Genomic DNA, 26,651 nt, shown 5'->3' with positions numbered 1-26,651 from the left:
GACAATTTTCGCATTTCGTGATTTCATCAATGAATTTTCGCTAATGAATTGTTGCATTTTGGAGTTTCATCAATGAATATTCGGATTTTGGGGTATCACAAATGAAATTGTATTTTAGGGTTTCGCTAATGAATTTTTTGGAAATAATTTTTTACATTTTAGGGTTTCACTAATGAATTGTCGCACTTTAGGGTTTCGTTAATGAATTTTGGCATTTTGAGGTTTCACTAATAAGTTGTCGCATCATGGGGTTTCGTTAATGAAATTTCAAATTTTGGGGCTTTGCAAATGGATTTTGCATTTTGGATATCAAAATGATGTCTTATTTTGGGGTTTCATGAATGAATATTTGCATTTAGGTTTTCATGAATGTCTTTTCACATTTTAGGGGTTCGCTAATGAATTGTCGTATTTTGGTGTTTCGCAAATAAATTTTGGCAGGTCGGGGTTTAAAAAATGAAGGGTTTAGCTAATGAATTGTTGCATTTTGCGGTTTCGTTATTGAACTTTCAATGATGAATAAATTTTTTCATTTAGGGTTTCAAAAATAAATTTTCGCAACTTGGAGTTTCACGAATGAATTGTTGCATTTTTGGGTTTCGCTAATAAATTGTCGCATTTGTATGTTTCGTTAATGAATTTTCGCATTTTGGTGTTTCGCTAGTGAATTATCACATTATGGGGTTTTGTTATTGAGTTTTCACATTTTTGGGTTTTGCTATGAATTTTTGCACTTTAGGATTTTGCTAGTAAGTGCTCACATTTTGGGGTTTTGCTAATGAATTTTCGTATTTTTGGGTTTCGTAAATAAATTTACTCTTTTTTTTTTGTTTCATTAGTGGATTGTCACATTTTAGGGTTTCGTTAATGAATTTTCGCATTTTTTGTTTCGTTGGGGTTATATTAATGAATGTCGCATTTTAGAATTTCATAAATGAGTTTTCACATTTTTGGGTTTCGCAAATGAGTTTTCACATTATTTGTTTACGAATGTATTTTCCTATTTTAGGGTTTTTGATAATGAATAATCAAATTTCGGAGTTTCATAAATGAATTTTCGTATTTTGACGTGTCGCTAATGAATTTTCGCATTTTAGAGTTTCATTAATGAATTGTCTCACTTTGGGGTTTCGTTAATGAATTTTCACATGTTTGGGTTTCACGATTAAGTTTTTGCATTTTTGAGTTTTGCTAATGAATTGTTGCATTTTGGGTTTTCGCTAAAACCCAAAGGCGAAAATTAATTTTTGAAACTCCAAAATGCAAAAATTCGTTAACGAAACCCGAAAATGCGAAAATTCATTTGTGAAAACCCAAAATGCGAAAATTCATCAACGAAACCCCCAAAATGAGACAATTCATTCATGAAACACCAAAATGCGATTATTTATTTGTGAAACCCTGGAATGCGAAAATTTATTTGTGAAACCCCGAAGTGAGAAAAATTAATTAGCAAAACCCCAAATGAGAATTCATTAGTGAAACCAGAAAACAATCAATACCCATTCGCCAAAAACTCAAAAATCAACAAAAACAAAGATAATTAGCTAAGAAATATACTCAGAAACTAATTGAATCGCATCCAGATTCAAGCCTCAAGGGCTTTGTAGTATCCCAACTCAAGAGTTAACACCATGGCTATACCTTGTCCACATTAAAATTTAAGATGTCAAATGCTTTATTTTTTAGTTTCGGATAAAATCAGATATAAAGACGAAAGTGGAACAAGAGGGCGGATATGTCATCTAAAAACATTTATGAAAACAATCTATGCCTGCCAATAATAAGAAAGTGAAGATTACAGTATGTGGCAGGCAGGCAGGCAGGCAATGTGTCAATTTTTGAGGAGCTCTTCTTATAACACCAGACGAGCGAGAGAGCTCTTCAACACTCTCATCATCATCATCATCATCCCTTGGGCCTTGCACAGGGGAGTAATATCACATCACTTTGCTTGACACGGGTGCATCTCTAGTTCTCTATACACCCTGTGTCGTTACCATCTCAAGCAGCCCAATCCTCATCACTAAGATCAGTGTCCTGCACAACGCATAAGCTCAAAAACTCAGCCTTTTCCATACAAATGTTGTGCCATCACCATCAATGGCTACCAAGAGCAACAATTAAGGTTTACTTCCAGTAAAAATAACAATAGTAAAGGAAATGGTATTTTGCTAGAGCACTGCATGCATTATGCATATGATTGTTGCATTTCATGCATGGGAGGATCATACATGCGTTACTCTAGCAAATATCTATCACAGTTTCAACTAGGAAATGACATTTTGAAACAAATCATTATCATCTGGCTTTACATGCCAATTTCCAGTGATCAGCACCCAACGCACCAACCCATCTGATCTGATATATACCATCACCATTGAATTACCAATCACCTCTGTGCCATCTTCAAGGACTTACAAATTATATATATCCATCTCCAAAACAGTAGAAGAGAGATTTAAATAAACTAGAAATTACCCGTGAGCTACTTGAGAATTCTTCAATATCATCCTCTTCAACCTACATGTTTATGTACAATTTGAATTACCATTTAAGAGGTCGTGCTTGAAAGTAAAACTCAAGCTGCAATATAAATCACCTCCAAATTTGCACTAATACAAAAAGATTCATGCTAGTGAACAATTGAAAGATCTCACAATTGGGTGTTGCGAGAATTTCCTGTTGAGGAAAAATCATTTATGAAGTCGCAACAACCTAATTTATGGCCAATAGAATATATTTCATCACTATGAAGCATATTTCTCTGTGAGATAATGCTCTAAAAGACTTCTTTCTTGGTGGTTTGTTAGTTTTCATTCAAGGATAACTAACCACCTGATCATATTCAAACAAGAGTGGGGCCAGAAATCCACTCTAATAAACTAATTCCCTCTTCTTTCCACCTCCATCCTCCAAATCTAAGGGAATCACAAGAATCAAGAATCAACAATCTTATGTTTACATTGAGAAATACATTTTGATTAGAGTAGAGCTTCTTTTGGAGGATCAATTAGAGCAGAGCTTTGATAACAATCACAAAATATAAGTTCTAATGAAATTAAAATTTAAAAAAAAGAAGGGAAGAAAAAAACTGGGAAACTGAAACACTAATGACCATAGTACAAAGAAAAACACAAATGATGCCAGACACAAACATACCTCATCTTGTTTCTTCTTTGCCAAGCTTTTGCCTCCTACACAAACACAGAGGTCAATTATAAGCTAACTTGCCCACATGTAGATGCATACTTAAGAGGAACTGTTATGAAGAACTTTCAGAATAAACAAATAACACAAGAGGGAAAAAATAACTATCCGGAAGAAGTATGATAATAAAAAGGTAATCAATCCCATAACATTTGAATATGGATTTTGTTGAGAGAGAGAGACCTGAATCCTTTTCCTCGATAGTTTTTGCCTTTTCCTTAGGTCGTCCATCCTGCAAGGACAAAAAACTACCTCAGCTGGGGTAACATTCCGATGCAAAGCAGCCATTGCTAAGAAAAGGAAAAATTAGCCATAATTGTTGTTTGAAAGGGCAGGGAGAAGTGGAAAGGACCATTAAGAACTGACAATAACCTGATTAACCTTCTTCTTTGAATCAGTTTGGCGTGACTTCTGGCCAGAAACTGGAAAACATCAACAGTTTTCACTGTTCTGAGTATTCAGATACTAATGTATTCATAATAAGAAAACTAGTTAGGAAAATAGCAACCTTTTGGGGATGCAGGTTTCTTTGGATTTTTTGGTGTTTCATGAACCTTTGAAGAAGGAAGCTGTACTTGACTTTGCATAATGGAGTCCACTTTCTGTATAAAATTCAGAAATTTCGGAGCATGGTAAGCATTAAGCAGGAGTTGAAGGGCAAAATGGCAATGCATGGTTCGCTATTTTATTTTCATATGCCCAAGAAACTCAGAGATCCCACCCTGACCGGGTGTTTCATTTTGGTTTTCAGTTGCAGGCTTCTTAATAGTCCTGAAACATACCATAGCTACATAACAAAAAGCTCCCACAAGTAATAAAACTAACAATAAAAGCCATAAAACTTTACCTTTTTCTCCACTTTCTTAAACAATGTAGATATAGTAGCCTGAATAAGCGAACTATGATTTCTATGAGAGTCCTCCACAGATGTAGTCACTGCAAAGGTAGAATGCGATTGTTTCTTTGATTTAGCTTCTGACACAGAGGACTCCTGATTTTGTTTGGGAATTTGAGCTCCTTTCACAGAATCCTCATTATCAATGTCAACGTCTCCAAAGCTGAGATTTTCAGTCTGTATCTACCAGTTAAGGGAATCAATCAAGGTATAGCTAACTGAGATGGAAGGTTGATGTAATGAATGTATGGTAAACCCAAATTCAATTTACAAAATAGCTGGTGGGTACATACAAAAGTAAAATTTTAATGTCGGAATTCACCAAATTAAGACAAATATAAGGATATTCCCACTAGCATGCTTCCCGGATGATGAATCAAGTCCCCCAATTTTTCCATCTTCTCCTTCACTTAAGTAAGTATCGCTTTCAAAAGAATCATCTCCAGAAGAAGCATTTCCAAAACTGTACCAACAAAAATGTTAGAGATAAATGGAAAGGTAAGCATGATACAACATCTACAATTAATTGGTGACAAAACAAGAGTTCACTGAAGCATGTGTGGACACATCACAGGAAAATGTGTGCCTTCTGGACGATCAACAAGCACTCTCGTTTCTTTTATTATTCTCCAGTAAAAAGAAAATATATCAAAATGGTTAATTATCTATGATAATCAACATATCATGTAGATAATCAACTAATAGTTTACATATTTAATATCCGTAGAGGCTACACGACATTTCCACATAACAACTCATCTGCTGAAAAGCAATGAGTGCATTCAGGCCTTCAATAAGTGACATCAGAATGGACAATGGGGATCAGTGCCCTTTGTAACTATTTGCAATATGTTTCATCTATTTTTTTCCCTTTTTCTTTTGGATGATAAGAACTACTTACTCATAGGTATATCAGATAGGTCTGAAAAGGCAAATATGGTAATGCAGCACAAATGAAAAATAATATTTTGTTTCCAATTTTATCATTTAGAGATGGCCTCAGCACCTATAAGGTACATTGTGTGGGTGTGTGTGTTTGTATGTTCCTGTACAAATATGTGTACGTATATATGTATCTACTTTGCATATTTAGTATGTGTGTACTTAATTCCCCCAGCTTCTGATATCTTATGACAGTATCTAGTGAGTGTAATAAAATGTTTAGGCCAGTACTTGAATCGTTTTCCAGCAGTTCTTGCTGAATGTCGAACAGGTGTTGCTTTCATCAAATCCTTGTTTCCATAATCTGATACATTATCTTCAACCTTAACATTTGGGGAATGTTCTACAGATGTAGTTTCATTTTTACAATCACTTTGCTTGTTTGCAGATGTTGAACCTGCACCACCTTTAAAGTCATATTCTGCGTGTTGTCCCTGAAACCAACAAATTCCTGAGAGTGGATCATCAAAAAATGAAATGTACATATCAACACGACGGACTTATATGAACAGAAACTAACCTCAGTAAGTTCCTTAGGGAAATCAAGTTGGGCTTCTTCGGGGTTCTCAGCTTGTGTCCCAATCCACCAAGCATTGGAAAATATGATCTGGGACATGAAAAGCTAATGCTGAGATATATATGTGTAAAAAATGCTTTGAGAAACTCAGATTCATATAACAAGCACATGGCCATAGACAAACAAAACAAAAGATGTGGATTTTTTGGAAAGGGGCTGCAAAATGACGTTACCACACTCTGTAAGAAGAACATGAAGAAGATTCTTGGTGGAAGTTGTATGAAACAATAGCTCTGAAACATTATGTACACAAAGTATAAAAGCACACAAAGAGAGGAGTTGCAAGCATAGGGTAATTAGTATGAATACAATGAAGACATGCTATTTCAATCAACCCAAAAGATACAAGAATAAAATTTATGTAGTTCTTTTGCGTTATGAGATGCAACTTTCAGAGTACAAGTTTCCACAAAATATCAGCTTTGCAGTTCTTTTGCCTCATTCTGAACCACCTAATACTTAGTTCTATGAGTCTTAACTGAATCCGTTACCAGTTAAAAACAAGTGGCAATTCTAACTTATTCAGACATGCAATTATTGACTTCTAATAACCCTCAAAAGAAAATCATTAGAAAATATAAAAGAATTCAAATGATATGATAAAAGGTCAACTTGTCTTCAAATTTATATCATAATTTACAGTTCTGCACTGATCATCAACCAAGCCTATGAACAAAATGGTATAAGATATGCATCTTTCTACGACCACAAATATATTTGAAATAGAAACTTAACAATCAATGCGGAAAACAGACTGTAGAAAGTAGCTGACCATATTATCGAAGTAGTCCTCGCACATGACACTCTTCCCACCCCTAGGGAACTGCATAGTCAGATACCTGTTCTTGGGGAACACAATAGTCCCAAACAATTTCATCCGACCCTGAAAACCCCAAAATTAAAATTTTTCTCAGAAACCAAACAAGCAAAATAAAATTAGAAAACGATGAAGGATGAAAGTAGTAGACCTGAGGGAAATCGAGGTATAACACGGGGTTCTTGGTGCCCAAATCCTTGAGCTCACCGATCTTACCGCCTCCAATGGGGGCAAGGAGGCCAGGGAAGGAGAAGAGGAACCTGTTCTTTCGCTGAGATTTCTTGAGAATGTCTTTGCCATGGTGCTTAACAACAGTGTTTGAGGGGGTGAGAGGCTCGTGGGTCTTAGCAGGGACCTCTGAGAGTAGGTTGTTGCAGAAGGCGAGGGCTTTGAGCCTCTTGCGCTGCGTCACCTCTGGGTTTGGATCCTCTTCGTCTTTGCGCTTCTTCTTCGATGACGAGGTTCGCGCCATTTTGATTCCACTGGACTTTTCTCTTTTTCTCTGTGTCTGTTCCTCCCGACTATTATTTGATATTGATTTGCAGGGTTTTTGTTGACTTCAGAAAAACCCCAACTTTATTCTTATTATCTTTTTATTTTGTTTGATAATTTAACGTTTAACGGTAGCAATCATTTGATAATATAGATAATATAAATTTTAACGGGAGGGAGGGAAGGAATCATTTGATAAATCAACAGAAAAAGAAGCCATAGTGTGCGGTATGGTTTTTTTAAGTGCAGGCAGCGCATCCATCGCCGCACTCCCCTTTTTTTAGGTCTCTTATCAGATTGTTACAAAATTGCTGTTGGCTCCGTATTCTGCTTTAAACTTATAAGTAAAAAAAGTGCATAATCTGTCAACCATGCCCTTAGCTTCTCTATTGCAAGAGCTTATATTTGTATTCTGGACACCCTTCAAAATCACTTCATGATGTATGAAAAACGATCTCATAAACAAATTAATGGATCCCCAAAAACCACCCAATGTGGCAAATGGCAGGGAAAACTCTGAGCACTCAAATGCTCTACCACAGTTATAATCAGTGAAGAATTGGAGATAATCATGTTGTTTTGGGCATCTTGCCATAAAACATTATAGGCGACTGCAAATGAACTACTATTGTCCAAGCTAATTCACAAGGCCCCTCTGTTTGAAGACGTCAAGCATTGCAACCCCTATTTTTGCTGGAGACTCCACCACTGTCACCCCAGCTTCCCTAAGGGTCTTGATTTTGTCTTGTGCTGTACCCTTCCCCCCTGACACAATAGCTGCACAAGCAGATGCCACCAATGACATGTGTGATTATCATGTTATGAGAATGATATGAAACCACACTCAACCATAGACAATGAGAGAGAGAGAGAGAGAGAGAGAGAGAGAGAGAGAGAGAGAGAGAGAGAGAGAGAGAGAGTAATGAATCATATACCTCCAGCATGACCCATACGACGGCCAGGAGGAGCAGTTAGTCCAGCAATAAAAGCAACAATTGGCTTCTCAGTTCCACTTTCCTGTTTGATTGGTCAGATAATCAGTTGCCACCCATATATAGACAACAGATAAAGATGGTAGCAGTGAAGCTAACTGTGAGAATTTAGGATGCTGAGAGTCGAGTGCGCATGTGTTTTTTTTTTGGGGGGGGGTGGTTGGTGTGTGTTGTTTTGGGACTCTTTCCTTAAATGGAAAGGGAAGAGACCATTTCTTTTACAACTAACTGAAAATAAATCAAGCATTTATCTTAAAATGTTCATCTAAAATTAAATATGTGGATCAATTGATTCTTCAAAAGGTAAGGGTCAACAAAAAGATAATTCTATCTGGTTATCCCCCTAGCAAAACTCAATTCTTAACTCGTTTTACGAGTACTATGTTATAAATAGAAATGCTAAAAGGGTTTATCAAACTTTCTACTCTGCTCAGAGGGAGGGGCTGAAAGATAGTGGGATTGTTACCTTTATCAATGCAGCAGCATCCTCTTCTGCAGTCCCACCTATCTCTCCAATAAGAATGATACCTGAAACACATACATCCTAGAATTACGTTCAAATCACATGTCCCCTACTTCAACACTTTTTTTTCTTCTGTACATCTTACCCAAAACATCCGCACAAATTAGAGGGTAAGAAACCTTACATCAAGTTAAAAGGGGCACATAAAAAAAAATTCATCACACAAGAGTTACTTCATATGTTTTTCTTATATCCAAATAATTCTTTTCCAATCAATGAAGTTTAGCTAACATACAATACTATATCAATAAAATGTGCTCAATGGAATTTTTAAGCAATAAAAAACAGTCAGGCGAGCATCCACAATTAGAAAAGACAAAAGTCCTAAAGGTTGAACTTGAATGGTAAGTATTCAAGAACTCACGCAGAGGCACACCACACAAATCTGAATCACAAAAGATCAAGCCTAGGTTCATTACTTTACAAATGGGCAACCACCAACATTATAGTTGATGGATATAAATATTTCAAGCAAATGGCAGAGAGAGAGAGAGAGAGAGAGAGAGAATTCTATACACTTGCTCTTAAGGCCCAGAGTATCCTGATATTTTATGTGATACACAACATTCTTCGTAAATGAGCACCAGTAATAGCTTACATGAAGCACAGTCACGCATTAAAGCACGAACAGATCTGTTGAGTAAATGGCAAACCATGGACCTATACATGCAACCATAAACAAATAGAGTGCACAGATATATCTCCAGAGCAAATTCATAGAAGCAAGCTCCGTCTGAGGATCATGCCACCAAAAAATACAAACTACTAACCTTCTGTCTGAGGATCTTCTAGGAATCTGTCAATGCAATCAACAAAGTTTGTACCGTTAAAAGGATCACCTCCAATACCAACACAGGTGGACTGTCCAAGGCCAACAGCAGTTGTTTGGAAAACCTGCAAGGTAAAGGGACAAAATTAGTTAGAAGTATAAGAAAACTTCATAATATGTAAATTGAAGGTGGTACCCACAAAATCCAAACATCGAACAAGAAGAGGATGAAGATATGACCATAATAATAGTACCCAATCTTCTGAAAAACCAAATTAGTATCAAAATTTTCTGTTGGAAAGGTAAAAGATTTCTTTCTCCCTTCGTACATCCTAACTGGATCACAATTAGTACTCACCGCTTCATAGGTCAAGGTACCAGATCGAGAAACAATTCCTACACGACCAGGTTTATGAATGTAACCAGGCATAATTCCAATTTTGCATTCACCAGGCTTGATAATTCCAGGGCAGTTTGGTCCAATGAGCCGAGTTTTAGATTGCCTGTTAAGAGCAGCCTTCACACGTACCTGAAATTCATAATTATTAGGTTCAAGGACAGTTTCACGTGAATTACAGAACACTAAACTCAAGCTTAACAACTGGGCTTGCAGTCAACTGAAATTAATAATCAGAGCTATGACCAAGTTCAATAAAGTTCACATTCCAAATCATATGACAGTCCAGGAAGGACAAAACTCAATAACCAAGCATTTGGAAGTCCCAAAAGATATGATAACTGACATATCAGCTAATAGGATTGTGATACAAATTGAATTATATCGACAAAACAAAATGTTATACCCAAGATCCAAATTGTCATGTATGAACATGTAAACTTATCTTTCGTATTTAAAATGATAAAAATATACTACCATATCATGTTGCGGGATCCCCTCAGTGATGCACACAACAAGATCCAGCTCTGCTTCCATTGCCTCCATAATTGCAGCAGCAGCAAATGGTGGGGGAACATAAATGACTGAGGCATTAGCCTTTGTTTCAGCTTTTGCTTCTGCAACTGAGTTGAAAACAGGGAGTCCCAAATGCTCGGTCCCACCCTTCTTTGGTGTTACACCACCCACCTGTTTCAGCACAATAGTATAAAGAAATGAAAGAAAGAAGGGAAAATTACATAACAGTTTGGAACAAAGAAGGTGATTATAATTTATAACGTTATGTAGCATTTCAGAGGAAAACTTAGTATGGGAAATTCAAACCTTCAAACTTAGTCAATTAATTGTGAAAAGTCGTGACCATTCTAATCTAGGAGTCCATTTAATTTTAATGCATTAGCATAAGAAACCCATATTCTCAGTTTCACATGTCAACAATAACTCATTTTCCAATAATTTTCACCAATTCAAACTCCCCTTTTGATAGTAAAGAGACATAGATGTTTAAGCAAATGAGAAAATGAATCTAAGCACAAATAATGCAGTACCAGTATCAGTGAAAATCCCAAAACTGTAATACAGCAAAATAATCTCAGGCGGCACTAGAATAAAAGCATAATTTTCTTAATTCCGTAATTGATTTCGGAGCTTGGGTTAGGAAAAACAAAAATAGAAGAAAGAAGAAGAACCCCAAAAACTCAATAAAGCAAATAAAATAGACGAGAAGAAGAGAGAAAGAGGCATGTTTGTTAGTGATACCATTTTGGTGCCATATTCGATGGCTTGTTCAGTGTGGAAAGTGCCATTCTTGCCGGTGATGCCTTGGCATATGACGCGAGTGTTTTTGTCGACAAACACCGCCGGAGGCGGTGACGGAGCCGGGGAGTAATGTCGACGCTGAAGAATAGAAGTTGACGGAGACGGAGATGGTTTGCGTGATGCGATCGAACCGATCAGCTTGGCTACGGCTTGGCGACCCATCACCTCTTTTGATGCTGTGCTTCAATTCAAGGATTCGATCAACAAACTGCTTCTCTCTCTAGTCTAGTCTTTTGAAGGAGCTTCAGATTCTGCTCTGCTTTAATATGGGCTTCTTCTTGAGAGAGTTTTCTAGTTGGGCTGCGTTCTTTGATAAAATGATGCCCTAAATTATTTCTTATTGTTCTGACAAAAAAATAATAATATATTTCCTATTGGTCCCTTTTTTTCCGGTTTAATTAAGGTTGAAATTAGCAAAGGGATTATTCGCAAGCATTTGTCTTGTTTATATATATATATATATATATATATAATTACTCAAATGGTTCTTAAATTTATACATGATTTATATTTTGATCACTCAAATAAATTATTCGTTCAAATAGTCCATCTACTTCTATATTACTCGTTTCAATGGTCCAACCGTCTAATTTTATGTTAGATTTAACCTAATTTTTGAAAAAATAATGACCAATTTGCCCTCATATGTAATAGAAATATTGACATAATGTAACAGTAGGACCAATGAAACGAATAATATAGAGTTGATGGACCATTTGAATGAATAATTTAATTGAGAGACCAAAAGATAAATTGAGTATAAATTTAAAAACCATTTGAGTAATTTACCCTATATTAATATATATATACTGACTGATTACTAAATCTGACAAAACAGGAAAAGAATTAAAAGATCATAAAGTCACACATGATTAAGTAGTGAAGTGCAATTAGTAACGTCAAAAATGTTACATCACAAGCTCAAATTTACATCATTTCATCGAAAAATTAATAATAAAAAAACAATGGCTTCAGTTCAGGCCCAAATAAACTAATAAGCACTCAGACCCAAAAATAATAATAAACTAAAATAAGCACACTCAGATGACATAGTAAATTTTGAAACTTAGATAATCTGTACAGTAGTCCGAAGTTCATGTCAAACAACTCAATTTCAATTAGCCTTAAATGCCTCAAGTAATAGGAGACAACGACACAGACGAAAGGAAACCAATAACTATTTTCCGCTCATTCTATTTCAGCTACAAGTAAAAGTTATCAACATCAACTAAACTAAACAACCCAATTGCAATTTTGGAATTCTGCCTCCTAAATTTAGATCCACATTTCTAATTAGTTGGGACCTCCACAAGAAGAATTAAAGATGCGAGGAACCAAGTTAGCCAAGCATTATTCGGTGTGGCAGCTGCTGGTTCATGCATTCCAGTAACTAGGCCAATGTTATGATGGTGTTTGCACTTTCCCTTCACAGAACCTCCATGAACCATCTGCTTGCCTTCTTAGAACATACCAAATTTTATACGTGCTGCAATCAATCCAAGAAAAAATTAGTCAAATATCAAATTTAACATTAAAAACATGCAAACCAAAATCTAATACTCAAATACAGATTCTCCATTAAATACACATCATAAATTCAACTCACCTGTAATAACTTGGGTTCTTTTGTTCAGATTCATTAACAAGTTCAGCTGCTTCCTCCAGGACAGCCTCGATTTCTGCTATCTCTCCTCCAACTTCATCTGATAAAATTTCAGCTCGCAGGACAGACAATTGTAGCAAAACAAATCTCCAATAACAAGACCTCGCTTTTGCAGCATCAGCCAAAGCCTGCCACTGTGAACCATGCACGCGAAAGTAACCAAACAAATACGTAGAGTAAAGCAGTAAACTTAAACGAAGCATCAACGAAAAGAAAACATGTGAAAGTAAATTACAGAGCTTATTATTACAATAAAATGTTTGTGACATATCCAACTTATTCCATGTCATAAGTATTCATAGACTGAACTTTGTTAAGATAATACTATTTAAATAACAATATCAAATATTCAAAAACCTCCACAAATTATACCTGAACAAGCATTGACTGATCAAGGATTTCACAAAGGCTATCAATTTCATGGCTAGGCCCCAGAGCTTCAGCTTTAATTGCTTGCCATTGCTTCACAAGGTCTTCAGCTTCTTCAATAGACATAAGCCTCCGGAACACAGATGTCGAAGAAGACAGATATGAAATTTGTGGATTTTCAGCATCTGAGCAGGTCCTGACCTGCTTCATAAAAGTCACCAAAAACTTCTTAAGTCTGCCAGCTAGTCCATTTCCCTTGATATAAGCAGGTACTAGACTAGAATCCACAGATGAATCTGTTGTCCAAGAAATGGAACTTGTGTGCATATTTGGCTTACTAGGGCCCCATTTATAACCATTTCTCATCTTGTTTCCCTTCATGCCTGTTAACCTTAAGGAAGCAAAAACAATGCACCCCAGTACTGCCACGAAAGTGATCCTTCCCACCAAAACTCCTTTAGCAACCCAACCATTCCAAACTTTGTCATGGTGCATGCCAAGATTCCTTTTCAATTGAACAGATGATGCACTAGCACTGTTTCCACTGCCAGTCTTGCCCAATATCAAGGGACTCTGAAGATCAGTTGGAGCCAGCTGCTTAACAGCTGTTCCAAGATGTTGAGAAGAGTTCATATGGGAAAGAGACTCATCAAAATCTCTCCGCTCTGACACAAGAGTAGTGGAAATTGGTCTGTGACTTAAAATAGGCAAATTCTGTGGAGCTACTTTGCTTTTCTTGCTCAAAGGAGTCCTCCTTTCACCACCAAAAAAGTTGGCCTGCAAGGACATACATACATACATTAATCCTCTGCTAAAGTCAAAGCTATTATCCTTTAACAGTCCCTTCTCGTGAATCTCACCAACGATGGAGGGCAATCTCGTGAGTCTGGAAACACAGCAAGGACAGCCTCCTTCAGCCACATTTCCTGATCAAGTTCAGCAGGCAGTCCGACATGAGAAAGTATTGACCTTTAAAACAAACATAAAGTTTGTAGTGAAATAAGTAGCGTGTGAAGTGGCACAATATAGAACACATTGAGTTTTCAGGACCTTCCCATTACCCGATGTTTCAAAGTAAAGATAAGCATGGTCCTAATGACAGCTAAGATGAGAATTCCAGCACACAATAAGAGATTTACCAAAGTTTGATTTGCTCCACAAGTATGCTTAACTTCCTTCCCTGAGATTGGATTTCGTGCAGCAGAATTTGAATTTAATTCAAGCTTCTGAAGCTTTTCAACAACCATAGCCTCATTACCCTGGAAACCGAGATATCACCAAGTATTCCATTGGAAAAAAAAAGAGAAGGATTGAATAAGAAAAAAGGAAAAACAAATTCATAGTTTCTGCAAGATATCCAAAACTATTCTAATGAAACAGCACAAGAAATAAAATTAGGAGGAAACTGAAAATTTTACCTGACCAAGAAGGAACAAGCAAAAATTTTCCTCAAGTTTCAGATCAGTACCCTCTGATGCAGTCAGACACTCGCATATAGTCTTTGCTTTGTCAATCTGCACAACCATATTATAAGGGCTGAAATTAACAAAATGGAACATGCAGCAACGCCCTCTGCCCCAAGTAAGAGAGAGAGAGAGAGAGTTACTATTTCAGCAGGCTTCATATTCAAAAATAATAATTTGGACCTAGGAGCAGAATGAATTTACCAATTCCTTTTGTTTGCTTGAAAACCCCAGGGCAATATGAGCTATCAACACCATGTACAAACAATTAAAATCAATAATAACCCTTTGATTCTGTGATTCAAGTGATTTCTTATTCTTCCTTGTAATAGCTAAGTCATCCCATGGAAGAAGATCAACTATCTCCGAAGCCATTAGTCTATTAAATGCTTGGCTCAAGAAGCATGGCCAGTCTTGGACTCGACACGACGTTTCCACACCAAGCCCCTGTCTGACCAATTCACGCAAGGCTGCAATTGCTCCTCTTCTTCTTTCAGCATTCTCAGGTGAGTGAGGCATGCCTAGCAATTCCAATGTGCAAGCAGGTGCAAGCTCCTCCAAAGATTCTTCTATCTATAAAACATGACCAACATATGTTTACTTTAGGGCAAGTACAGGCATGGAATAAAGTTAAATGCTGTCTAACAGAAATTTGTCACATTTTAGAATTTTCAACCACCAGGTCAATCTGACTAAGAACAACTTAACTTCTCAACATTTGGTCCACCATACTTTGATTTGTTATGTAGATATATGTTCTCAACTTTGCAAAACAAACACTAAGATACAGTCAGATGATTTGAATTCTAATAGTTCCATTTCATAGTGACAGACCAGATGCCAATTAGTGGATTGAACCAGTAAATGCCATAAAAAAAATATCAGCTAAAAAAAATTGACACAAAAGCACATAGAAGATGAGAGATTACCTGAGATAACAATGCTATTTTCCCAAGAGACTTTTTACTCCTTAGAAGACTCTGTGCACGAGCAAGAGCTTCAAATCCTTGGGACACCTTGTTCTTCTCAAAACCAATCTTTGCAGTTGCACACTTCAAGAAAGCACCTAGGATAAGAAAAGGAGGCATAACAATGCTGAAACAAAACGGACGGTACAATATCCTGACCTCTTTGCTGATATGCCTTACCTCTGCTAGTGCCATAGAAAGAAGAAGATCATGAACATACGGCTTAGCATCTGGATGCTGAACAGCTACGCGACCAATATCTTGCACAAGCTTAACTTCTCCAACCTAGAATGAAGAAATCCAATATCATTATACCCACCTTCCAAAACAAAATCCTTTCTTCTTCTTTTTTTAAATTAAACAAGAAAAAACTATTCTATAATATTACGAAGAAGACAATGTTACACACTTAATAAATGCAATTAGGCAACGTGTATCTACAAGAGGAATCCACAATGAAAAGTAGGGGTGAAAAAATGAGTTTTGCGACAAACTGTAGCAATCAAATTCTGAAAAGAATTAAATCCCTCTTAAATTAGTGTTTAACAATATTTATTTTTCTTAAAGAAGAAAAAAAGAGCCTGAAAGGCTGAAGGCTAAACACTAAGACACAAAAATCTATGTTAGACTAAGCAGATTGTACAAAGACAAATCTGTACCTCTTGAAGGAGGCAAAGAGCACCTGGCAACCAAGCCCAAGGGATTCGTAGGGAAGATTTAGGTGGGATCTTTTCCTTAATATTACCAGCATATTCTGGTTCAAAAAGAAGCTTATCTCTCACATCCATTAAAAGACCCTGCAAAGCAGTCCACAAGAGAAATAATTTAAAGATGAAATTAAACAACCTAGCAGAAAGCTCTTTCCACCTAGTATATCTACTACATATAATAAAGAACTTTAAAGTCTCAACCTGGCGAGATGCAACAGCATCCATGGTGTAACCTTCTTCAATTTCAGCACTCTTCAAATCCATCACTGATTTAACAACCTCATCTTTTTCAGCTTGATCTGGAACGCCAATAAGCTGTAAATTCATTACGTTAGCATTAAGTTACTAAATGCAGAGTCAGACTAATAATAAAGTTCAGAAAATACGGATATGTTAGCGCAAGATTCACATAAACATCACACAAATTGTACACACTAAACACACTCTGATAACTTGATTATGCCACTTCAAGTGTAAGGATGGCAGAGTATGTTCAACAACTGAAGCTCTTGAGGACAACGTTAAATATGGCACTATTGCAGATGATGCTACTAGCCAGCAGACTAAAGAGCGACTCAAGTGACTTGCAGGATCCGGAGCCAGAACAAAATGCAAAAGGAGGCGGAGGGAAAGCAATTTTATCCCCTTTCGATTTTCTCAGCTCCAAACCAGAATGAATACACATTTAACACATAATCAGGATTTAACAAATACAAAGCCCACCGACATTACACATTACAAGTAGCAAGAGAGAGTGAGAGAGATTAAAAATAATAAGGATTTTAAAAAAAGAGAAAAATGAAGTAGTGACCTGGTAACAAGTAATGGGAATTTCAACGGTGGTGCGAGGTGGAGCGGTCTCCACAATGTGGGTGTCAACTGCATTCACAGTCCAGCGACCGGTGAGATTATTATTATCCTTCTTCCTGTTAACCCTAGAAACACCGATTTCATTGTCACATATTTCTCTGGAGAAACCCCAAACGCAGACTTTGTGATCTTCCTTGAGATTACTTATTCGGCAATTACAACAGGAAGACGGAATGCTTGGAAAGGCGTGAGACAAAACAGCCATGACTCTTTTTTCCCTTTGTAACTATCTTACTGATGAAGTAGAAGCTTTGGAAATGAAATGGTAAGGGTTTTTGCGTTGAACAAGAAACAATTTGCTTTTCTTAAAGGTGAAAGCAGAGATACAATCATTGTTTTTGGACTGAGACATCAAAATGAATCTTTGGATTTCTTATGCAACCATTTTCCTTTTCCTTTGCTTCTCCAAATTTTGGTGCCAAGCAGAAAGGCTAATTCCTCCATAACAAAACAGAAAGGGTAGAGATGGCATTTTTCATATTTGTGCAGTTCCTTTTTTTTTTTTGGAGACTTTGGAAAAGTCCAAAGGAAAGAGAAAATTTTTAAAACAAGCAAAAATGGACAAAATTGCCCTTATTTATTTTTTGATTTCCTAAGAAATCCTTTACATTTGCATGTCTTTGGTTTGAAAGTTGAGAGGTTATTCTGTCTTTTTTCAAAAAGCTTTGGCTTTTTCCAAAAGTGAAAGTTTTTTTATGGGTAAAACCTAAATTTACTTTTTTTTTTTTCCCAATTATCTGCTTGTATATTATTATTTTTTTATATTTCGCTCAGGTAGGTATCTGCTTGTATTTTATATTTCGCTCAGGTAGGTATCCGCTTGTATTTGTTGCTGTGAATTTATTTTTCTTACAATCTGGTTGTTTTTTATTTATTTATTTTTTGTCAGAGTTTTTAATTATTTGGCTTGTTTTATGTCTTTTGCCCCCACTTCACTTGAAGGTCAAACAACTCCTTGGTTGCCATTTCAGAACTTAGAGCAACTCCACCTATTTGTACTTTGTCATGGCAAGGAGGAGCTATGACAGCTACTATTCACATGAATAATGATTGTCCTTGCAAATAGTATTGTGTGTTTTCACCCGTTGCCATGACAAAGGGCAATTACTATTCATTTTTTTGTTTTTTTCATAAATTTGTTTATCTAAACAATTAATTTGAATAATATTTTCGGATAAGATTTTTGGGTTCGTACGTGTCAATATTTATTATAAAATTCATATCTCAATCGGATAAAATTTTGGTATTTATAGAACGAAAAAAAAAATCAATAATTTTTTGGTATTTAAAAAAAAAAATCGATTTTTTTTCATTTTTTTTATTACACAAAAATTGATTGCCGTTGGATTGGAGAAAAAAATCTGATCGGAGAGCCCAGAGCGCAACACGTGGACTTTAGCGGCACTGTAGCGCGTAGCACTATAGCGGCATTGTAGCACGTGAGTACTGTAGCGGCACTGTAGTGCTGACGTCAGCACCAAAACAAGGGCTGGAGCTCGAACCAGCCCAAGTTGCTGGGTCCTATCTTGCGCCCGGACTTGAGCTCCTCGCTGAAAACAGATTTTCTCATTTTTTTCCCCCCAGCCGGAGGCTTGGTCATGCCGCTGGAGTTGCTCTTGTATCTTCTGTCATAGTTCATCCTTTACAACACAAATCAGACCAACAAAAAAAAGAAACGCACAAATGAGATAAGAATGTTGTGAGGAGAAATAAGATTAAAATATAAGGACAGTATTATTATATTACACTCGTGTAAATGCAGGATAGGATTACAAGCATGTCTAAAAGCTTCCCCAGTTATAAACAAAAATTCCACGCTACTGAGCTATTCAATAGAACCACAAGGCAAACACGCAAAAGCCCATCATGCATGCAGAACTCCCAACTTCACTAAGCAGTCGCAGGATCGTTTATCACACCCAAGAAATCATCCTTTATTGTACCAATGCAGAACTGCAAAGCAGGGGGAGAACTAGTATCAGAAGCAAACAAAATGAATCTAAATTGCACTATGCTAGCCCAGCTGTACAAAAGAGCCTTTTGTCAGGCGGTTCTAAGAGACCAAGTGTGTCAAAAACTGACTATGGCAGCTAACCAGGATCAAACAAGTAAGAGATTCATGGAAATGCAGGATATGATCATCCCAGCACTCCACCATTCAGTTTGATTTAGTGTTGAAAATTCAAAACATGGCACACTGATTAATCAAGGAACAATTAAAAGGACCATTCCTCGGATGACTTTACTCCCTTTTCCGAATCACATGGACAGCACAAGGAAAATGAAAACAACAAAAACAAATTAAACAATCACTAAGTGAAGAGAAAACAGAGTGAGCGCTTACAATTTCTGTAGCATCTACTCGGGTTCCAATTATCTTTAACCGAACTTCGCTATCTTTCTGAATCTTAACCTACAAAATAACAAAAGATCAATTGAACCGTATAAACTAAGCTAGAAAAGAAACAACTACTCTTTAGAGAATCAGGTGAAACTGAAGCATACTGATCCATCTGATGTTGTATAATATGGCATATCCCCAGATTGGAACTCCATATCATCCGGTATCAACTACAACACAAGATGAGGACGTTAACATATACTCTATGACTCAGAAGGTACAAGAGAGGAGCACTTCAAACTCCAAAAACCAGTAACCTATAGTATAAGTTAAAGAAGTTGAAAAAGTATAACTCTCATTGAACTTCAACTTATACAGAAATTTTCTCATATATATGGCTAGTAGACTACTGCTTATATACAATTAGGATACAACATTGACTACGTTAGCAAAAGACAAAATATTGACTATGTTAGCAAAAGACAAAATATTGACTATGTTATAAAGAAAGATGCAACATTTACTAACCTAAAGGCCAAAAGTATATGATTCTTTAGAGGTGGCACTTTATTAAAAAAGTTGAGTAGAAATGGTTATTTTGAAGGAAGGGGGGAAAATAGAAGGCAAAGAGAAACACACACAATAGCACCAATGCAACCCGCCTTAGTCCTTGCAAAAGCTTGTAACTTCATACAAGACAAAATTTAAAGAAAACAAAATTTTCTACCAAGATATGGATAAAAGCTTATCACTGCTCAGAATAAAGAAGGGCGGATACTTACATGGTTTGAAACAAATATTTGAACAGGACCAGCCTCAGCAAAAAATCCCATCTATAAGAATTAAGATGCCATTACATATTTTCTGCAGTTAGTATAAAGAATACAAGTGCTTGAAAAAACAAATTAAGAATATTAATGCCATCACCTTGATAGGTAAAAGAGGAAAGCATACCTTGTTCACCATAGTAACAACAGCTTCTAAGATCTCTCCTTTGAATGGTCTGAAAACAACACACTGGTACTTCACAGGGAATGTGACAAACCCTGTCCCATCGCGAATCAGTCCCTTCCCAATGTTTTCTATGCCCGTAATTGCAACCACAAACCCATGTTGACCACTGCACAAAAGATGAAAATATACCAACTCCTTGATCCATCCCACCGCGTAGCCAAAACAGTGAAGAACATTTACCAAATACTTGGTTTTTCAAAGATATAGCAATTGAAAGTTAAACTTGAGCAGGAGAACTTAGTGAAATTCAATTATAAAGTGACTAAAAATGGAGTTGAACTCATATTAATTATACAGAAGGAGCTATGTTAATACAAAAACATGCCGTATTGGAGCTTATATTGGCCAAGGTCTGGGCTTTCACAAAGACAAAACTGAACAAGTACCAGTGCTGAGTGTCCCCCCTCAACAAACTCAACGTGATCTGGGATTTATCTATAAATTAATATCGGGTCAAACTTCAATGTATTTAACATTACTGCGTCTACAAAGGGACTGACAACAAGATTCAGTTTTTGGTTTGTTTTTGTTTACCCAAGTTTAGAACATAATCGAACAGATAAGGGTTTCGGTTCCTAAATAAGCATGTAGCAAATAAAGTGAAAAGAAGAAAGAGAATCGAAAGGTTTAAGTTTTCCTCGGATTTAAATTTCGCAGGGCTACAAGGCAACCAAAAAAAAAAGCAAAAGAAAATCGCACGCGTTATATTGTATTTAATAAGAAGAAGAAGAAGAAGAAGAAGAGGAGGAGGAGGAGGAGGAGGAGGAGGAGGGGGAACCTGCAAGTGCCTTCAACATCTTTCATGAGCTTGGCCACGAGATTTTCACGGAGATTGCGGCCAAAGTGACGAGGATGAAGCTGCATGTTTCTTTCCAACACTATATGGAAGAACATCTTCTTTGACAGCTTCAGGGAGGCAGTGGCAATCACCGACTGTTGCTCAGCTAAGAGAGATAGAATGAGAGAGAGAGAGAGACCGGTTGCAGGACAGATCGAGAGGGAGGGTGGGCTTTTTTGGACCAAAACCCGCGGGCGCAGGTTTTTTCTATTTTCCTAGTTTCACATTGGGCACAACCGTAATTTTTTACAATGCTGAGATAATGAACGTGTATGGTTTCCAAAGTATTTGATTATGAATTTTATACTTGAAAATAGTTTCAAGCCTCTTGATTTTAGTAAACACAGCAAAAATCAGGAACAATCCCTTCTTCTAGCTTATTTTATTTTATTTTATTTTATTTTATTTTTTAGGACATTTCCTATAAAAATAAGCGATAGTATATTAAACTCACACACATAACACGAATACTAAGACTCGAACCTAGAACTTTGCCTGAAGTAGTAAATACTTCATACACTAATGGCAAGGCATGAAATTGAAAAGCAGCATATGGGGTGAGAGGCCGGCCCAACAAAAGGAAAAGAGAAACAAAGAAAGACCAGTTTGAGGCAAGAGATGGCCCATAAAAAAGTCCAAATGTCTAGTCTCCCTCTCTCTCCCTAAACAATGAGAGCCCTCCAAGTCATTCATTCTATGAATCTATGAATCTATCTATACAGTTTGCAGATCAGTGTCTACATTTCCCTGTCTAGTGTCTGCTCACTGGAGTGGTGTCTCAGTCTCAGTCTTATCATACTCTCATAGACCCAATCCAAATGCCAAATCCCAAACTCTGAAAGCAAACCCCCCAAATCCATAACTCATTTTCCTCTTCTTCCTCAATTCTCAAAGGAGACATGGTCGGAAAACCTGAGCCGGTCAACGGCACAGCCACTGCGAAGACCGGCCCATCTCCGTCCCCGGCCACCTCCATGTCAGGGCTGAAACCCGATCTCCTCAACAACCTCTCATTCAAAACCCTAAAACTCAAAACCAAGCAGCAGGAGCTCCTGATCCGAGTCTCCATCCTCTGCTTAGTCTACATCCTCGCCTTCATTACGCGCCTCTTCAGCGTCCTTCGCTACGAGTCCATGATCCACGAGTTCGATCCCTATTTCAATTATCGCACTACCCTCTACTTGACCGAGAAGGGCTTCTACGATTTCTGGAACTGGTTCGACTCCGAGAGCTGGTACCCCCTCGGCCGGATCATTGGCGGCACCCTCTACCCCGGCCTCATGGTCACCGCCGCCCTCATCTACTGGACTCTCCGATTCCTCAGCTTCGCCGTTCACATTCGCGAGGTCTGCGTTTTAACGGCGCCGTTTTTCGCCTCCAACACCACCCTCGTCGCCTATTTCTTCGGCAAAGAGATTTGGGACACCGGCGCCGGCCTTGTTGCCGCCGCTTTGATCGCCATTTGCCCCGGTTACATCTCCAGATCGGTTGCCGGCTCCTATGACAATGAGGGTGTCGCCATTTTCGCCCTGCTCTTGACCTTTTACTTGTTTGTGAAGGCCGTCAACACCGGCTCGCTCGCTTGGGCCTTGGCCTCGGCGTTCGGCTATTTCTACATGGTCTCTGCTTGGGGAGGTTATGTCTTTATTATCAACTTGATTCCGCTTTACGTTTTGGTGCTTTTGATCACCGGCCGCTATTCCATGAGGTTGTATGTCGCCTACAATTGCACTTATATTATCGGAATGTTGCTCGCTATGCAAATTCGCTTTGTCGGCTTTCAGCACGTGCAGTCTGGCGAGCATATGGCTGCCATGGGCGTCTTCTTCTTGATGCAGGTTTGCTTTTCCATGCACATTCAATTTACTCTTATCAATTATATAAAGTGTTTTGCATGTTTCCGCTTCCGTTCAGTGTATATGGTATGACATATAGTCCAATAAATCTCTATTATAAGATAGCCTTGTAACCACGTTGGTCATTTTACAGATTGTTAAAGTATAAATTAACTTACCCGATTCATTTACTTCTTTATTCATTTTTCTTTGGTGGTGCGTGGGGATGGTGTTGGCAGGTATTTTACTTCTTAGATTGGGTCAGGCACCTACTGAGTGACACAAAGATGTTTCAAGCCTTTCTAAGGATCACTGTCACCTGTGCAGTAGGCATTGGTGCCGTTGCTTTGGGAGTCGGCACTGCATCTGGGTATATCTCTCCATGGACCGGACGGTTTTATTCCTTGCTAGACCCAACATATGCCAAGGATCACATTCCCATTATTGCATCTGTCTCTGAGCATCAGCCAACGGCTTGGTCATCTTTTATGTTTGATTTCCATATCTTACTCTTCCTTTTCCCTGCTGGTCTCTACTTCTGCTTCAAGCGGTTGTCAGATGCCACTATATTTATAGTTATGTATGGTCTTACAAGCATGTATTTCGCTGGTGTCATGGTTCGGTTAATTCTTGTTGCCACACCTGCAGTTTGTCTTATTAGTGCCATTGCTGTCTCTGCTACTATAAAGAATTTGACACAGTTGGTAAGGGCAAAGAACAAAGTTCCCCAGACGGGTTCCACCAAAGGAGGCAGCAGCACAAAAGGCTCTTCGAAGGTGAGATCTTTCCTCCTTTATATACATACATGCACGCATACAAACAAACAAACATACATATACATTATACAATTTTGATTTCTTGCTTATTGCTGAGTAGAGAATCCATACTCACCAACTTTTTGAACCAAATCCAATGGCTGATATTCAAATCTCGAAAAGAAAATTATTTTCTGAATAAATATTTGCTGTCAAATTTTGATCCATAGTTAGTTAGTACTGGAATTCTGGTCCGTTTTGATTTTTCTTTGTTTTGGGTTTATATCAAACACTAGTTTTTGTTTTTGTTTTTGTTTTAAAATTATAGTACATAACAAGTATCATTGCTCACATTTGTCTTACAAACAGGGCTCTGTTGATCAATCTCAGCCTTTTCAAAGAAATGGTGCTACCGTCTTACTTTTTGGTGCATTTTACTTGCTTAGTAAGTATGCAACCCACTGTACCTGGGTCACTTCAGAGGCATACTCATCTCCCTCAATTGTTTTGGCTGCAAGAGGTGCCCATGGGAACAGGGTCATTTTTGATGACTATCGTGAGGCATACTTTTGGCTTCGTCAGAATACTCCTCCAGATGCTAAAGTGATGTCATGGTGGGATTATGGGTACCAAATCACTGCAATGGGAAACAGAACTGTCATAGTTGACAATAACACCTGGAACAATACACACATTGCTACGGTTGGGCGTGCAATGTCATCTTATGAAGATGAGGCATATGAGATAATGAGATCGCTTGATGTGGATTATGTCTTAGTTGTATTTGGTGGTGTTACTGGTTATTCTTCTGATGATATCAACAAGTAAGTTCATATGAATTTCATGAAAATTTTGAAATATCTCTTGTTATTTGATAATACTTGTAGAAGCATTTGATGATTGTGTTGGTGGCGCAGTGCAGTTATGCTTGTGTGTTTCTCTTTACTCTATCAATATTTCTGATTCATTTTCAGAACCCTTTTGTTCAACTTAATTGAAAGTAATATTTTGGGTGTTGTCATTCTGCTTTCATCATATAGTAATACAATTTGTCCATTGTAGATTTCTGTGGATGGTGAGAATTGGGGGTGGAGTGTTTCCTGTGATTAAGGAGCCCGACTACCTCGTTAATGGTGAATATCGGGTTGACAAAGGTGCAGCACCCAAGATGTTGAACTGCCTCATGTAAGTTTCATAACACAGCTAAGATGTGTAAACCTATGTCATGTGTAGGTGCATTTAAGAATTCTTAACACAGCTAATAATTTCATATTTTTCCCTTCGACACCGTACTTCATTTATCAACATAGTAAAACAAAAGGCACAGGTGTCCAAAGGAGTTCCGTAATCCAGAACAATTTGTGCATATTTGTGGGGGAGAAAGAAAAGAAAATTATTGTAAAATGAGCATTTTATGCTGGAGCATATGATTATTATGGTTGTTCTTTTATGAATGAATTCTTTCAAACTTTTAGTAATAACGTAACATACTCTTCTTTAAACTAAATTAACATATTACATTTGCTTGAAATTTGTCGAAGAGATGATTGTGTTGACAATGTTTTGGGTGCAAACACTAATGCCTACTGATTGATGTAAGCGAGCTATAACGGAAAGTAAACGGAGTTTCATTCTGCTGGACCACTGGTTCTAATGTGGGATTTACTGGGTGCTTTCTCACTTAAAATTAATCTTAGATCCTTCAGTGAATTATTTATTTGGGAAATTATTATACTATTGATGTTCCATTCTTTGTATGATGTCAAGTTCTGTACAAAAATGATTTGTCTTTCAATTTTGTTGGCGATTAGGTACAAGCTGTCTTACTATCGATTTGGAGAGCTGACGACAGAGTATGGCAAACCACCCGGGTAAGTTTCATCTGTCTTGAATAGGTTATTTGTTTCCAGTGCATTAGGTGTATCAAGTCTGGAATTTTCATGTCAAATTGCTGATTTTTTATTTTTATTTTTTGGTTTTTTGTTGCGGGCTTTTGACAGGTATGATCGTGCACGGGGGGTTGAAATTGGAAATAAGGATATCAAACTTGAACATCTGGAAGAGGCATTCACGACATCTAATTGGATTGTTCGTATTTACAAAGTCAAACCACCTAATAATAGGTGGTAGATCTATCTCTCTTGCTGCTGCTACAGAAAAGACAGTAATTGAACATGATATATGAAAGCCTGAGAGCTTGGAGTCTTGAAATATAGTTTTTAGTGATAGTAAGTAAGGCGTATGGATTTCCTTTAGAGTTGGTTTGTGGCACTCAAGGCTCTTTACTGATATGATCGGGAACCCCTAAATGGATTTGCGGTCTTTTTTGCCTCGGTTAATTACAACGGTTTTGTTCATTGTATCGTTGAGACATAGATAAGATTCACAATGTAACATTTGAGCAATTTTAATTTTAACTTTGAATCTCATGATAAATTTAGTGCCTTACCATCATTACTGCAACAGAAGGAATACATTTTGGGAAGGGAAAAAAAAAAAGTAAAATGCAAAGAACACCAGAATGCTTGTACTTCCCTAAACTCTACACTCCGCTAGTCCATGTGGGTACTCTCTTGTTTCTCTCTTTTCTTTTATTTTCAGTGCATGCATTTACATTTAGTAGTTCTCCGATGAATTTTCTTTAAAAGGTTGTATTTCTTTCAAATAAACTGTTCATGAACTTGTAATCCTTTTTACTTTGGGAAATATTGTGCTGGGTGAAATGCGTTGGTAATTTCTGTGATCACGGTTGTAAAGCCTCACCAACAAGAAGTTATGAAAGTTACAAAATTGGTAAATCCACCAGTGCCATAGCCCTTGGAGCTCCCCACAACATGTAGAAAATGTACTTGTCGGCATTGTGTTGAGGGTTTTAAGATTTATTTTAATTTTTT

At 37.3% G+C, this 26,651-nt stretch overlaps 5 protein-coding genes across 6 annotated transcripts; 1 reads left to right on the top strand and 4 right to left on the bottom strand.

The window, feature by feature from the left end:
- LOC18776198 (DNA-binding protein RHL1) lies at positions 1,525-7,047 on the bottom strand. Of its 2 annotated transcripts, XM_007209064.2 has the most exons (12): positions 6,593-7,045; positions 6,397-6,507; positions 5,568-5,654; positions 5,279-5,481; positions 4,453-4,568; positions 4,058-4,284; positions 3,719-3,812; positions 3,583-3,632; positions 3,394-3,442; positions 3,163-3,197; positions 2,482-2,523; positions 1,525-2,040 (listed from the first exon to the last, which is right to left on the bottom strand). In XM_007209064.2, the coding sequence occupies exons 1-12, from the start codon at positions 6,911-6,913 to the stop codon at positions 2,005-2,007; spliced, it is 1,371 nt and encodes a 456-aa protein (XP_007209126.1). In that variant the 5' UTR covers positions 6,914-7,045; the 3' UTR covers positions 1,525-2,004. The 2 variants fall into 2 exon arrangements, with proteins under 2 accessions (XP_007209126.1, XP_020419736.1); XM_020564147.1 differs by lacking the exon at positions 2,482-2,523 and having other exon boundaries at positions 6,593-7,047.
- Positions 7,292-11,272, bottom strand: LOC18777180 (succinate--CoA ligase [ADP-forming] subunit alpha-2, mitochondrial). The gene is made up of 7 exons (XM_007209270.2): positions 10,872-11,272; positions 10,092-10,301; positions 9,576-9,746; positions 9,219-9,342; positions 8,392-8,453; positions 7,869-7,950; positions 7,292-7,710 (listed from the first exon to the last, which is right to left on the bottom strand). The coding sequence occupies exons 1-7, from the start codon at positions 11,091-11,093 to the stop codon at positions 7,571-7,573; spliced, it is 1,011 nt and encodes a 336-aa protein (XP_007209332.1). The 5' UTR covers positions 11,094-11,272; the 3' UTR covers positions 7,292-7,570.
- On the bottom strand, positions 11,943-17,404 carry LOC18776518 (plastid division protein CDP1, chloroplastic). The gene is made up of 12 exons (XM_020564146.1): positions 16,916-17,404; positions 16,306-16,419; positions 16,054-16,191; positions 15,575-15,679; positions 15,356-15,478; positions 14,631-14,999; positions 14,382-14,477; positions 14,103-14,222; positions 13,824-13,889; positions 12,967-13,740; positions 12,538-12,728; positions 11,943-12,417 (listed from the first exon to the last, which is right to left on the bottom strand). The coding sequence occupies exons 1-12, from the start codon at positions 17,177-17,179 to the stop codon at positions 12,333-12,335; spliced, it is 2,445 nt and encodes an 814-aa protein (XP_020419735.1). The 5' UTR covers positions 17,180-17,404; the 3' UTR covers positions 11,943-12,332.
- LOC18777701 (DNA-directed RNA polymerase II subunit RPB7) lies at positions 18,659-21,415 on the bottom strand. Its single transcript, XM_007209615.2, has 6 exons — positions 21,108-21,415; positions 20,270-20,435; positions 20,098-20,148; positions 19,480-19,545; positions 19,319-19,387; positions 18,659-18,927 (listed from the first exon to the last, which is right to left on the bottom strand). The coding sequence occupies exons 1-6, from the start codon at positions 21,221-21,223 to the stop codon at positions 18,865-18,867; spliced, it is 531 nt and encodes a 176-aa protein (XP_007209677.1). The 5' UTR covers positions 21,224-21,415; the 3' UTR covers positions 18,659-18,864.
- Positions 21,777-26,205, top strand: LOC18776985 (dolichyl-diphosphooligosaccharide--protein glycosyltransferase subunit STT3B). The gene is made up of 6 exons (XM_007210830.2): positions 21,777-23,005; positions 23,242-23,778; positions 24,127-24,581; positions 24,820-24,942; positions 25,569-25,628; positions 25,758-26,205. The coding sequence occupies exons 1-6, from the start codon at positions 22,067-22,069 to the stop codon at positions 25,885-25,887; spliced, it is 2,244 nt and encodes a 747-aa protein (XP_007210892.1). The 5' UTR covers positions 21,777-22,066; the 3' UTR covers positions 25,888-26,205.

The sequence above is a fragment of the Prunus persica genome, chromosome G5 (assembly GCF_000346465.2).
Source record: "Prunus persica cultivar Lovell chromosome G5, Prunus_persica_NCBIv2, whole genome shotgun sequence".
Taxonomy (NCBI): domain Eukaryota; kingdom Viridiplantae; phylum Streptophyta; class Magnoliopsida; order Rosales; family Rosaceae; genus Prunus; species Prunus persica.
The sequence above is the reverse complement of the archived record's forward strand: the minus strand, read 5'-3'. Positions and strand labels throughout refer to the sequence as shown.